General features: G+C 38.1%; 1 protein-coding gene across 3 annotated transcripts in view; it reads right to left on the bottom strand.

Annotated features, from left to right (window-relative positions):
- The window catches only part of MED23 (mediator complex subunit 23), a 62,714-nt gene that overhangs the window by 11,707 nt on the left and 36,219 nt on the right, over positions 1-14,788 (bottom strand). For all 3 annotated transcript variants that reach the window (XM_023557064.2, XM_003404136.4, XM_010592320.3), the window contains 7 exons: positions 13,922-14,127; positions 13,650-13,830; positions 12,547-12,717; positions 11,973-12,189; positions 6,115-6,351; positions 1,640-1,805; positions 607-679 (listed from right to left, as the gene is read on the bottom strand). In XM_023557064.2, coding sequence (XP_023412832.2) covers positions 607-679; positions 1,640-1,805; positions 6,115-6,351; positions 11,973-12,189; positions 12,547-12,717; positions 13,650-13,830; positions 13,922-14,127 — 1,251 coding nt within the window. The remainder of the gene's footprint in view (positions 1-606; positions 680-1,639; positions 1,806-6,114; positions 6,352-11,972; positions 12,190-12,546; positions 12,718-13,649; positions 13,831-13,921; positions 14,128-14,788) is intronic.

Raw genomic sequence — 14,788 nt, forward strand, 5'->3', positions numbered from 1 at the left:
AGGAGGGAGACTTCAAATGTGTCACAGAAGTCAGGCCCCACGCTGGCAAAGAATGAGTAGGATTTAGAGAAGTTGAGGGAAGAAAGAAGGCTCTGGCATTGTGTCCTCTTCCCTAACATACCAGAAGTGCCTTGAACATGTCTCAATAAGCACTTGCATGAGCACAGGCTCTAAGTACCCAAAAATATATCAGATTAATGATGTAAAAACTAAGGTTGGATAAGTAAGGTGGGACCAGAGGGTGCAGGAATCTGTAAATAAAATATATATATTAAGCTGTAATGCAGAAAGGCAAGAAAATAGGCATTGTAGATTTTCATGCAATAATATTGTGACCCGTAAAAACCCATTCCTGAAGAGTCGATTCCAACTTACTCGTAGCAACCCTTAAGGACAACGTAGAACAGCCAACCTTTTTGCTGGCAGTCAAGCTCTTAACCACTATGCCACCAGGGCTCCAATATTATGACAGACTTTAAAAATACGAAACAGTCATTAATTAGTATGATGTCTTATAGAAAGGTATCCTATATGCATCTTATTCTTTCTGCTTACAGGACACATCTGTATTTCATTACTAAGTACAAAGTACAATTATTAACTCACTGGTAGGGCAGTGATGATCAATCCAATTGCATTCATCCATGCCGTAATGTTCTCTCTTGGCACTAAAGGCTGACTACAAGTGAGGAAAAAAGAATAAAAACGTGAAATTATGAAAATATTTTATATGGTTCACAATGGATCTTATTTTGAGAACATAAGTAATGACTACTGATCTGCTTCAATAAAATTGAAGTGGGTTCTTATTGAATAAAAAGTCAATACACAAAAGTTCAGTAAGTATGTTTGTGTGAATATACATATACATACATACATACATACACGCATATATACACACATATATCTGAAACCCACTAACTGCCACTGAGTTGATTCCAACTCACAGTGACCCTATATAACAGAGTAGAACTGCCCCACAGGATTTCCAAAGAGCAGCTGGTGAATTCAAACTGCTGACCTTTCTTAACCACTGTGATTGATGTGGTGTTGTTGTAACAGTGCCAACGAGTTGATTTTTGACTCATAGTAACTCCATGTGACAGAGTAGAACTGCTCCACTGGGTTTCAAAGGCTGTAATCTTTATGGAAGCAGATCACAGGTTTCCCACAGAGCCACTGCGTGGGTTCAAACCACCAACCTTTCAGTTAGCAGCTGAGCATCTAACCACTGAATCACCAGGGCTCCTATATATATATATATATATATATGTATTTGGTTATATTCTTTAACAATAGTTTCTAGGCTGAAAAGACTATTTCCGCCCATTTATACTTCCTCCACCATTATCCCCTACTTTATTCTGACATTTACAAAAGGAATCTTGAAAGACTATCTTTAGTGACAAGTTAATATTATTTCTAAATTAAATGTCAGACATCTAATAAAGAGTAGAAGTGGAAACAAACCCAAGCCTTTTGACTCTGCCAGGGCCTATTTACACCTACATTACCAAGACTAAGTCTAGAACCAGAAGACAGTTACTATACAACGCGTATCGGTCTAGTAGCTCCCCAAAAAATTTCATTCTCTTTACAGGTAATCAGTGAATCTTATTTCATGAAACAGGATACATACCTTTTCAGGACAACATTTAGAAGGGCATTTCCAACATCTTTGCCTGAAACAGCCAAGGCCATGAGCTCCACACAAGTAACATGCAGAGCATGGGCAGCCGGGTTGGGAAACTCGTTGAATCTCCAGTCACAGTTTGGGAATGGGCCAGGAGATTTGCCAGCCATAGGTACACACAATTAAAGCAATAACTAGTTATTTTGAGATTAATGGCTCACATTTGTAAAGTGCTTTATAGTTTTCAAAATATTTCACATGTAAGTATCTGATTTGATTATCACTTTATCTGATTATGAGCCCCAAGGAAGTGATCTGCCTAAGGTCAGACAGATTAAGAGGCAAATAATATAAATCAAATATAAATAAGCTTGACATGACTGAAATGTATTGGTGGCAACCATCTGATCAGTCACAAGTTATAAATGGTGGGCTCTTATAACTGTGGCATTACAATACCTACAGATGCAGTCAAGGTATCCCCAGGCTTCATCAGACTGTTTCTCTTAATAGCTACAGGAAGTTAATAAGAAGACTACTTCATAATGAGCAAGTCTTATATTTCAGGAAATAAATTTCTTTGTCAAGTAAATAGTGGTACGGTGTAGACATTAAGTATAGTGCGCAGATAACATAAAACATGAAATCAAAAATGAAGAAAAGAAAAATACTAGTCACTGTAGCAGTGTTTTTCACTAAAAGAGAAAAATTAAGATTTTTTAATTGTCTATTTTATTAATATTTTTAAAAATATTCAATAATTTATTCAAAATAAGATTCTATGTTCCCCAGTAGCAAACAAATGCATGTGCTACAAAAGAAGAAAGTTCATTTTTAAATAGAAATATTAACAGTGAATTTCAGCCTATCTGGCATGATGCTGCTAATTTAAGATTTCAAAACCTTTACAGAAGTAAATGGCATTCAAGGATACAAACCATAACTAGCAATACACAAACACCAGAAGATAAGCAAGATAACTGGCATCTTCTAAAAATTAAACACTTACGCTCACCAAAACTTCACAAGAAGAGTAAAAAGAGAACCTACAGACTGTGAAAAAAATTTTGGCTATGACAAATCCAACAAAGGTCTAATCTCTACACTCTATACGAAAATCCAATACTTCTACAACCAAAAGACAAGTAATCCAGTTAAAAAATGGGCAAAGGATAAGAACAGACACCTCACCAAAGAAGACATTCAAGTGGCTAACAGATACATAAGGAAATGCTCTTTGAGATCACTAGCCATTACAGAAATGCGAATCAAAACCACAATGAGATACCATCTCGCTCTAGCATTACTTGCACGAATCAAAAAACCAGGAAATAATGTTAGAGAGAACGCGGGGAGACTGGAATTCATGCGTTGCTGGTGGAAATGCAAAATGGTGCAATAATTTTGGAAAACAATATTGTACTTCCTTAAAAAGGTAGAAATAGAAATACCATATGATATAGCAATCCTACTCCTAGGAATATATCCTAGAGAAATAAGAGCTGTCACACAAATAGACGTACACACACCTATGTTCACTGCAGTATTGTTCACAATAGCAAAAAGATGGAAACAAGCTAGGTGCCCATCAACAGGTGAACGGACAAACTATGGCACATACACACAATACAATGCTACACAATGATTAAAACAAACAATGACGAATCTGTGAAGCCTCTCACAACATGGATGAATCTAGAAGGTATTATGCTGAGTAAAATAAGTCAATCACAAAAGGACAAATACTGTATGAGATTGCTACTATAAAAACTCATGAAACGGTTTACATACAAAAAGAAACAATCTTTGATGGTTATGAGGGAGAGGAGGAGTGGGAGGGAAAAACACTAAATAGGCAATACGTAAGTGGTAACTTTGGTGAAGGGCAGGACAGTACACAATACTGGGGAAGCAGGCACAACTTGATGAAGGCAAGATCATGGAAGCTTAACAGACACATCCAAACTCCCTGAGGGACCAAACTACTGGGCTGACGGGTATGGGAACCATAGTCTCTGGAAAAATCTAGCTCAACTGGCATACCATAGTTTATAAAGAAAATGTTCTACATTTTACTTTGGTGAGTAGCGTGTGGAGTCTTAAAAACCTTGGCAGCAGCCATCTCACAGGTCTCACCCTGTCTAGAGCAAGGAGAATGAAGAAAATCAAAGATACATGGGAAAGATTAGTTCAAAGGACTAATGGACCACAACCAACACAGCCTCCACCAGATTGAGTTTAGCACAACTAGACTGTCCGGATACCACCACCAACTGCTCTGACAGGGACCACAATAGAGGGTCCTGGGCAGAGCTGAAGAAAAATGTAGAACAAAATTCTAACTCACACACACATTAAAAAAAGACCAGACTTACTGGTCTGACAGAAACCCCGTGTGGCCCCCGATACCCTCATAGCTCAGTAATGAAGTCACTCCTGAAGTTCACCCTTCAGCCAAAGATTAGACAGGCCCATAAAACAAAATGAGACTAAATGGGCATGCCAGTCCAGGGGCAAAGACTAGAAGGCAGGAAGGGACAGGAAAGCTGGTAATGGGGAACCCAAGGTCAAGAAGGAGAGAGTGTTGACATGTTGTGTGGTTGGCAATGAATGTCACAAACAATATGTGTATTAGTTGTTTAATGAGAAACTAGTTTCTTCTGTAAGTCCTCATCTAAAGTACAATTAAAGAAAAAAAAAAAGAGACCCTAATATATACAAGAAAGAAGATACGATTGAGAGCTCAAATGAGTGAAAAATAGCAAGGGTATTCAATAAATGACACCAGAGAAATAATAGAGTGTGTGGTTAAATGTACAGGCTTTGGTATCAGACACATCTAAGGTTGTGTTGCAGTCCAACCATTTACTAGCTTTCTGACCTTGGCATAAAAACTAACTCATCGAGGAATGTAAAGTGCTTCATATAATGCCTTATACAAAACAAGCACTCAACAAATATAAGCTATTATTATTATTACGAGTTTCTGGGTGGTGCAAATGGTTAATGTGCTGAGCTGCTGCTAACCAAAAGGTTGGAGGTTCTAGTCCACCCAGAGGTGCCTAGAAAAAAAGGCCTGGAGATCTGTTTCTGAAAAATCAACATTGAAAACCCTATGGAGCACAGTTCTACTCTGACACACATGGGCTTGCCATGAGTCAGAATTTCCTGGATGGCAACTGGTTACCATTGTCACTGCAGTAGGGGGAATAAAGCTAGATTCTCAATGCCTTATACCATGCACAACAAAATTTTCAGTTAAATTTGGAAAAAAGAAAAAAAAAAAATAGCATATGTCCATCCAATCTGAGAATGAGGAAAGATTTCTCCAGTTATAAAAACAATGAAAAAATATCTTAAAACACTGATAGTTGTACAATGACAAGGTCAAACATCCATGTCTTAATCATGAAATTAAAAAGCAAACAACGAATTGAAGGAATAAATATCTACCACCACCAACAAAGGATTATATCCTAATACATTAAAAAACTCAGATGAATAGGTAAGGAAGTCACGAATACCCACAGGAAAAATAAAACAAAAAACATGCAGAGATTAAGAACAGCTGGTTCAAAGAAGAAATTTTGAAAAGTTTAAGAAATACTCAAAAAATTCAACCTCTCTAGTTAGCAAAGAAACAGACACTTAACAAGGGTATTTTCTGCCTATTAATTTGGCAAAGTTGAGGCGGAAAAAAAAAACCTTTACAGATTAAAAATAACCTTTAAAAAAGCTGAAGTCTTGGAACATATAAAAAATACTACCTTGAAAATAACATGTTCTCAAAAAATCAAAATAGTTATTTCTGATGAATATGTGTGGTGTGATGGATCACTTTTGTGTGGCCTTTCTCCCATGATCTTCTAACTTCCACCCCAGTGATTGGGTGGGACTGCGCAGATATGGTAACTTTGACCCACCAAAGGGATTGGTCAGATTTGTTATTCCACTGGGCTTGAAATGATCCACTCAGAGGTGGGAAAGAGAAGAGACCACCACTACCAAGGAAGGAGAGACCTGCAGGAGATGGCACAGTGGGTTCCTGGCCCATGGAGCTAGAAAGCTAAGTACCTTTGGGGAGAGTCTGAAGACCAGGGAGAGGCATACCTATAAGCATGGCATCACCTTTCAAAAGGATGTTCCATCAGGCTGTCCTGATGGAAGAACTGTATCCTTGAGTATTCCTCAGCTTGAATTGTAACGTGTCACATCCCTAATGAACCCCATAATCTTGAGTATGGTCTGTGAGTTCTGTGTGGACATTGCAATAAATTATCGAACCCTGTAGAGAGTGCTATGGAAGGGCTGGTTGGTGTCAGAGTCAGTAAGGATGGCTGAGAGGGAAGGCATGTCTGACCTCCGCCTCACAGCAATCAGCCTTGGGCTGTTGACTGGTTCTCCTTCCCCCTTGTGAACTTGGAGGTCAGACACTGCCCCATGCTGTTTTTACAGGACGGAAAATAACGAAGAAAGGATATTATCTACTAGTCTCCCAATCAATCTGCAATAGTAAGAGTCATCTGGGATCCAAGGATTGTCTTCTCGTGCATTCATAGCACTCTTCAGGTAAGTGTCACTTAGACACCAGCCCTGTGGTCGATTATCCTTGAGTGACCCAATGATTGCGTGGACAAGTTTACGTTTGAGAGTTGGGCGCTCTCGCAGGTGCATTTCGTAATAGTGCAGTGTATTATACAAATAAGTCACTGGACGATCTGCCAAGAAGAAAATAAATCAGTACAATGTTTATCTGAATACTGACAATTTTGAAAAACTAATCCTCCGTTTTCAAGATTACCAAAGAATAACTCAGAAGATTATAAAACTACTTTCACACTCTAGGTAATTGCACACAATGAATATTTTTATCTTAGGATAAGGTATAAAGCTTCTAATAATGTAGACAGGTTGTATTTCACATTTCAAAAGGATGTTCATCATATTTTTTGAACTAGCAATTCCACTTCTGGAAAGTTATTTTACAAAAATGACGTATATGCAAGGAATGTTGCTGCAGCCCTGTTAATACTGGCAAAAGGTTAGAAACAACCTAAATGGTCAAAACCAGGAATGGTTAAGCGAATTATGGTATGTATGAGGCAGCTCTTTATGCACTGATATGATCAACTGTAATACATTATTCAAGTAGAAAACACAACATACAGAATATAATGTGAATATTTTATTTGTTAAAAAAACAACTAAGAATATTGAAGGAAGGATACATGAGAAACTGGTAACACTGGTTGTTCTACAGAGAGAAAAACTGGCTAGCCAGAGGACAGGGATGGGACTGAATAACTATTCACAGTGCATTATTTTGTAGTGGGTACATATATTATCTAATTCAAAAGGGAAATATTTTTTATAGGAATGCTCACTTGAACTTATCTGTTCTACAGTATCAAAACCCAATTCACAGCACTCCTAAGGTATTTCCCAATAAGTTGAAAGCTTACATCTACACAAAACCTACACAAGAATGTTTATAGAAGCTTTATTCATAATTGCTAAAAACTGGAAGCAACCAAGATGTTCTTCAGTAGGTGAATGGATAAACTGTGGTACATCTATGCAATGGAGTGCTGAGTATTATTCAGTGATAAAAAGAAATCGGCTATCAAGCTATGAAAAGACACGGAGGATTGTTAAATGCTACTGCTATGTGAAAGAAGGGAGTCTGAAAAGGCTACATACTATGATTCCAACTGTATGACATTTTCGAAAAGGCAAAACTACAGACAGAAATAAATCAGTCATGAGAGGGGTTTGCGGAAATGACAAGATAGGTGATGATAGGTGGAATGTGGTATTTCTGGGGCAGTGAAACTATTTTGTATGCTGCTGTACTGGTGGATACTTGACATTATGCTTCTGTTAGTACCCACAGGCTGTACAACACAGCGTGAACTCTCAGGTAAACTACAGACTTCAGGTGATAATAATGTTAGTATGGTTCATCGATTGTAACACATGTACCATGCTAATGCAAGATGTTATTGATAGGTGAAACTGCGTGCAGTGTGGAGAGGAGGTATATGGGAACTCCATTTTCTGCACAATTTTTCTATAAAGCTAAAACTTCTCTAAAAAATAAACCCTATTAAAAAAGAAAATACAAAACAGTCAATTCATACCTAGGACAGAGACACCGTAGATTAAGGACTGAGAATAAGAACTGCCCACCAGACAAATACCTTTGTCCCCACACAGTGGCTGTTCAGGACTTCCACACTTTCTCACTGACCCCATCATCCTCCCAGTTATCATGCTTAAAACTTTAAAGTTATCTTTGATTTCTTTCTTTCATCATTTTCCCCACAACCAGTCAATCAAGTCTTACCCCTCCTTCCTTGACCATTTGTCCCTTCTTCCTCATTTCCAACGTCACCATGACCTTATTCAATAACTTCCAGTTGACTCCTCATTATCCGCAGGTTAAAAAATAAAAATATCTCAGTCTAGCCTTTGAGGTGATCGTACAATATCCCTTTCTAGCCTTATTTCTAGAACACTCTGTTATGAATTCTTGGCTCAGCCCACCAAGGACACTGCTCTTCAAATATGTCTTGTTTTTTCTTATTTCCATGATTTTCCCAACTGATCCAGTCTGCCTACTATAATCTATTCTCCTTTCTGCTTAAATAAATCACATGCATCACAATTCAACCTACCCCTCCAGGAAGCCTGCCCAGGCTCATGTGGTTCACAGTAGTACCACTCTGTTTCGACCTTACACTTTCTTACTTCTATACAGGCAGTACCCAGGTTATGAATGTCCAGCTTATGGACAACTCCTACTTGCCCTTGAATGTTATGTAAATTTGCCTTCATTTTGAAATTACTTGACCAACCCCTATTCACAACAAATTCTTCATCACAATCACTTTCACTCGCTGCAAATGCAGCTTTTAAATCACTGAAGGGCTTTAAGCCTTTTCTTGCACTAAAGTAAGATTAAGTAAGAGCCATATGCACCTGTTCCAACTCACCTACAAACTCAACTTATAGAAAGAAACAGTTAGGAATGGATCTCGTTTGTAACCTGGGAACTGCTGTACACATCTGGGAATTAATCACACACAAAGTAAGTTAAAGGAGGCCTGGTGGCACAACAATTAAGCTGTCAACATAGGCTGACAGCTCGAACCCACCCAGTGGCTCCTCGGCAGTAAAACCTGGTGCTCTGGTCCCATAAAGATTGCGGTTGTTAGGTGCTACCAAGTCAGCTCCGACCCACATCGACCCTATGTACAACAAAACCAGACACTGCCTGGTCCTTCATCATCCTCATGATCGTTGTTATGGTTGAGTCCATTGTTGCAGCCACTGTGTCAATCCATCTAATTGAGGGTCCTCCATTTTTTTGCTAAAGAGTCCTGGTGGCTCAGTGGTTAAGAGCTTGGCTGCTAACCAAAAGTCAGCAGTTCTACCGTATGCGGAAGTTCTATACTCTGTCCTATAGGGTTGCTATGAGTTGGAATCGACTTGATGGCATTGGTTTGGTTTTCTACCTTATCAAGCATGATGTCCTTCTCCAGGGACTGGTCTCTCCTGACAACATGTCCAAAGTCCATGAGATGAAGTCTCACCACCCTTGCTTCTAAGGAGCATTCTAGCTGTACTTATTCCAGGACAGATTTGTTTGTTCTTCTGGAAGTCCATGGTATATTCAATATTCTTTGCCAATGGCATCAATTCTTCTTTGGTCTTCCTTAGTCACCGTCCAACTTTCACATGCATATGAAGCAAGTGAAAATACTACAGCTTGGGTCAGGAACACCTTAGCCCTCAAAGTGACATCTTTGGTTTTTAACACTTTAAAGAGGCCTTTTTGATTGTGGATCCGAGTAAAATTAAATACTTGACAATTCAATACTTTCTCTGTTTATCATGATGTTGCTTATTGGTCCCACTGTGAAGATTTCTGCAATCCATACTGAAGGCTGCGGTCTTTGATCTTCATCAGTAAGTGCTTCAAGTCCTCTTCACTGTCAGCAAATAAGGTTGTGTCATCTGCATATTGCAGGTTGTTAGTAAGTCTTCCTCCAATCCTGTTGCTATATTCTTATTCATATAGTCTAGCTTCTTGGATCATTTGCTCAGCATACTGATTAAGTATGGCGAAAGGATACAACCCTGACTGACACCTTTCTTGACTTTAAACTATGCAGTATCCCTTTGTCCTATTTGAAAAAACTGCCTCTTAGTCTAAGTACAGGTTTCTCATGAGCACAACTAAATGTTCTGGAATTCCCATTCTTTGCAATGTTATCCACGATTTGTTAAATGCCTTTGCATAGTCAAAAAACACAGGTAAACATCTTCCAAATCTCTCTTCAAAGAAGTACAGGCAGAATGCTCCTTAGAAGCCATGATTGTGAGACTTTGTCTCACATACTTTGGACATGTTATTAGGAGGGATTGTCCCTAGAGAAGGACAGCATGCTTGGTAGAGTAGAGGGTTGGTGAAAAAGAGGAAGGCCTTCAACGAGATGGACTGACACGGTGCCTGCAATAATGGGCTCATGCATAACAATCATCATGAAAATGGTACAGGACTGGACAGTGTTTTCTTCTGTTGCTATGAGTCAGAACCGACTCGATGACACCTAACAACAACAACAAATATCTCTTGGATATTCTCTGCTTTCAGCCAAGATCCGTCTGGCATCAGCAATGACATCCCTTGTTCCACATCCTCTTTTGAATCTGGCTTGAACTGGCAGTCTCCTGTCGATGTACTGCTGCAACTGCTTTTGAATGATTTTCAGTAAAATTTTATTTGCACATGATATTAATTATACTGTTTGATAATTTCTGCATTCGGTTGGATCACCTTTCTATGGATGGGCACAAGTATGGATCTCTTCCAGTCAGTTGGCCAGGAAGCTGTCTTCCAAATTTCTTGACACAGACAAGTCAGCACCTCCAGCACTGCATCCGTTCATTGAAACATCTCAATTGGTATTCTGTCAATTTCTGGAGCCTTGTTTTTTGCCAATGCCTTCACTGCAGCTTGGACTTCTTCCTTAAATAACATCAGTTCTTGATCATATGCTACCTCTTGAAATGGTTAAATGTTGACCAATTCTTTTTGGTACAGCGACTCTGTGTATTCCTTCCATCTTCTTCTGATGCTTCCTGTATCGTTTCAACATTTTCCCTGTGGAATCCTTCAATAGTGCAACTCGAGGCTTGAATTTTTCTTCAGTTATTTCAGCTTGAGAAATGTTGAGCATCTTCTTCCCTTTTGGTTTTCTAGCTCCAAGTCTTTGCATATTTCATTATAATACTTTGTCTTTTCGAGCCACCCTTGGAAATCTTCTGTTCAGCTCTTCATCATTTTGTCCCTTTGCTTTAGCTACTCTACATTCAAGAGCAAGTTTCAGAGTCTCTTCTGACATCCATTTTGGTCTTTCTTGCCTGTCTTCTTAATGACCTCTTGCTTTCTTCATATATGATTTCTTTGATGTCATCCCACAACTCGTCTGGTCTTCCGTTATCAGTGTTTAGTGGGTCAATCTATTCTTGAAATGGTCTCTAAATTCAGGTGGGGTTTACTCAGGGTCATACTTTGGCTCTTGTGGGCTTGCTTTAATTTTCTTTAGCTTCAGCTTGAACTTGCATATGAGTAACTGATGGTCTGTTCTGCAATTGGTCCATGGCCTTGTTCTGACTGATGATAGAGAGCCTCTCCATCGTCTCTTTCCACAGATGTAATGGATTTCATTCCTGTGTATTCTATCTGGTGAGGTCCATGTGTATAGTTACCATTCATGTTGTTGATAAAAGATATCTGCAATGAAGAAGTCATTGGTCTTGCAAAATTTCTATCATATCATGTGAACTCCGGCATCATTCCTATCACCACGGCCATATTTTTCAACTACTGATCTTTCTCTGTTTCCAACTTGTGCATTCCAATCACCATTAATTATCAATGCATCTTGGTAATTACTTGATTACAGCCTGGAAAACTCTATGAGGCAGTTCTACTTTGTCACATGGGGTCACTACAAGTTGTAAACTTGTTGGTACCTAACAATAACATCATGTAAATTAAGGCATCTCTTGCATAACACTTACTTTTGCTAGTTAGTAGTTTTGCTGCAGTCTATTTACATGTTCATGTTTTGAATTTTATACTTTGCCATGAATCAGACTCGACTCGACAGCAACATAAAATTTATACTTCATGGCATCACCCAACAGCGCTTACCTTCAAAACACCCTTATTTAAAAAACAAAGCCTTTAGAACCATTACCACCACACAGTTATGCCTAATTTACTTTTGTTTATGAAGTTATTAGATTAAAATTCAAAGAAGCTCACCATGAAATTTATACAAGCCGCCTAGGTGATCCAGTAGAGTTTCCAGTGATTTGGATACTGGAAGCAACTCTAAAAATCTGTGGATAACTATATCAAATACTGGAAGGAATCGGAGACACACATTTCCAAAATAGATGGGCAGATAGGGAGACTGGATCTGTATAGGAGGATCAACCTGTTCCGCCAGGCCCTCAAAATACAGCTTCTCTGGATATTTCTGCGGAAGTGAGGAGATAGCAAATGTTTAAGGCATCTTTTTCCTTCTCTTAAATAAGAACTAAATAAACTTGAAAATATCCTTTACAAATTTAGTTTTCATAAGAAAACGTTTTTAATTATACCTTATTACACTCCCATTTATTTTGCATTATATGTACCCATGTCTACTGAAACTGCAGTTTCAATATATTCATAACATCAGGGCAACTCTGAAATCTTGAAGAAGTTTAGTGAGTTAATTCACTTCCATACAGACCAGAGAGAAAATAGCAGAACTACAAAACCTACCTATCAATTAGCCAAATACCTAAGTATGGCTTAAAAAGGATTATTTGGAGCACTAACTAGAACGTACCTTGTGATAATTCATGTGCTTGGTATGCCAGTCGTTCTGTAGCCAGTGCTCTGGGGAATTTTCCTTCACAAAGTCACTTACTCGATTTCTGAAATCATTTGGCTTGAGTAACAGCAACTGAATTATGAAATAACAAACTTGGGCTTCATTTCCTTCATGGCTACGCATGGCCTTGGAAGAACAGAAAGATCATATGAAAATGCCCAACCTGAGCAAAAGCATGGCTCAGGCTATTCTCTGCCGCTTTATAGTCTAAATTTTAATACAGTAAAATCCCACTATTATTGTTTCCTTATATGTCTAGTCTATCCCAAACCAACTGTTCAGCAGTCCTCAATCATATCTGGCTCTTTCTTGTCTTTTTCTGGCCCTCAGTATTCCTTCTACCTGGAATATGAGTCTTCATTTTTTTGAAATTTAATCCATCCTTCAAGATCCATCACCAAGATGGATGTGACTTCTCATTGATGTCTGGCAATATTTTCCCTACAACCTTATCTTATTCTTTTGTTTTTTTGGTTTACAGGCTTACTTTATTTCACCTACTAGATTACAATCACCTTTATATTTGTGCTGTACAACTACAACCCCCAAATATCACCACCATAGTTTTAAAAAACATGCAGCATTTTCTAGCCTAGTTGTGTCTTAAAATTTTGCCTGAAATAGACATCGAAGTCAAGAGAAAAAACATTTGGGGGATATTGGGAGGCTATGAGAAACATTCAGTTTATGATTATGGCTACCAAAGTGAACAAAAGGGTTATGCTGGCACTCAAGAAAGAAACACAGTGGCATTTTACTACTGCCTGCCAGGAGCCTTTGAGAATCAACTCAGGGGGTCTAACTGCTCACACTTTTAAAGTCTATCGTATTTACCTCTGTACCTTCTGTGCACAGAACATAGTAGATATTTAATATTTACTGAATAAATGAGTATAAGAAATGGGGAAATATCTAGTTCCTTAGGGAAGTGATAACAATACTTATATAAATCCATTAAATATTCAGAAGCAATATACAGTAGATCAGCACAAGGCCTATCAGTCACACGCTTTGATGCAAAAGAGAAGGACAAAGCTTAAAACTTTATTTATTCTTACCAGGCAGAGAATTAATCTGTCCAATGTAACAATGTTGTACTTCCATACCATGTCATTAAGAATCTCAATGCATTTGTTGAGTTGCTGACCCCCAGCTGACGTAGAGAACTCATATACCAAGAAATCTGCAAACGTTCTCACATGGGCTACCAACGCCCTGGCTCCAATTCTCTCTAATACTCTGAATAGCAGAAAGTAAAAAATAAATTCTATTGCTGTATGAATATAACAATTTACCAAAAAGAATGCAAATCTAGGTTTTTCTGGCTCACCTATAGCCAATCTGATTAATATGATCTGTTTCCAAGAGCATTTTCCAGAGAAGACAAAGGAAGAGGGGTGGTGAGCCTTGCTTAGAAAAGTAGGTAATGATGTCATTTTCATTGCTCATGGACTTCCACTTCCTGTACTCCTCCTCCACATTCTTTTTCAGATTAAAACGGCTTTCCTGAGGTACATTATTCTGTTTGAAGAATGCCTAAAAGGAAAACCAGAATTTTATTTCAATGGTTTAATAAAAAGAGCACTGGATATAGAGTTAAGAAACCAGTTCTAGACTTGGCTCTGACACTAATAAACTGCAGGTGACCATGAACAGTTAACTCAGCAATCAAGGCATAAGTTTCTTTATCTGGAAAATTATATAGGTTCAACTAAACTATCTCTAAGAGTCCTTTTCCTACATTACCTAGAGAGAAATTTCAAGCAAGCTTATTTCAGTTTCGTCAATAAAATGTTGATACTTTTGCTAACATTAAAGAAAAAAAGTTATGTACCCTTTGGTTAAATATTTTAGTATCTCTATGAGGAAAATTCATTACCCTAATCCAGTAGTTCTGAGTGTGGTTGAAGATGAGCAGTGCCCGGGACTTGTTAAGAGTGCAAATTATCAGACTCCACCCCAGACCTACTGAATCAGCAGCTCTGCGACTTGGGCCCAGAAATCTGTATTTTAACAAACTCTCCAGGTGATTCTGATGTAAGTTTTTTTTTTTTTTTTTTTTAAAAGCAAGAATAGTATTTGCAGTAGTTTAACAGCAGAAATAAAATAGGAAGTTTTTTTCTCCTTTTGCTGAGAGGTGATTTCTCTTTTTTTAACTATATTTTATTTCTTTTTTGTTACTGTTGAGAATATACAC

This window comes from Loxodonta africana, chromosome 1, assembly GCF_030014295.1.
Source record: "Loxodonta africana isolate mLoxAfr1 chromosome 1, mLoxAfr1.hap2, whole genome shotgun sequence".
Taxonomy (NCBI): Eukaryota; Metazoa; Chordata; class Mammalia; order Proboscidea; family Elephantidae; genus Loxodonta; species Loxodonta africana.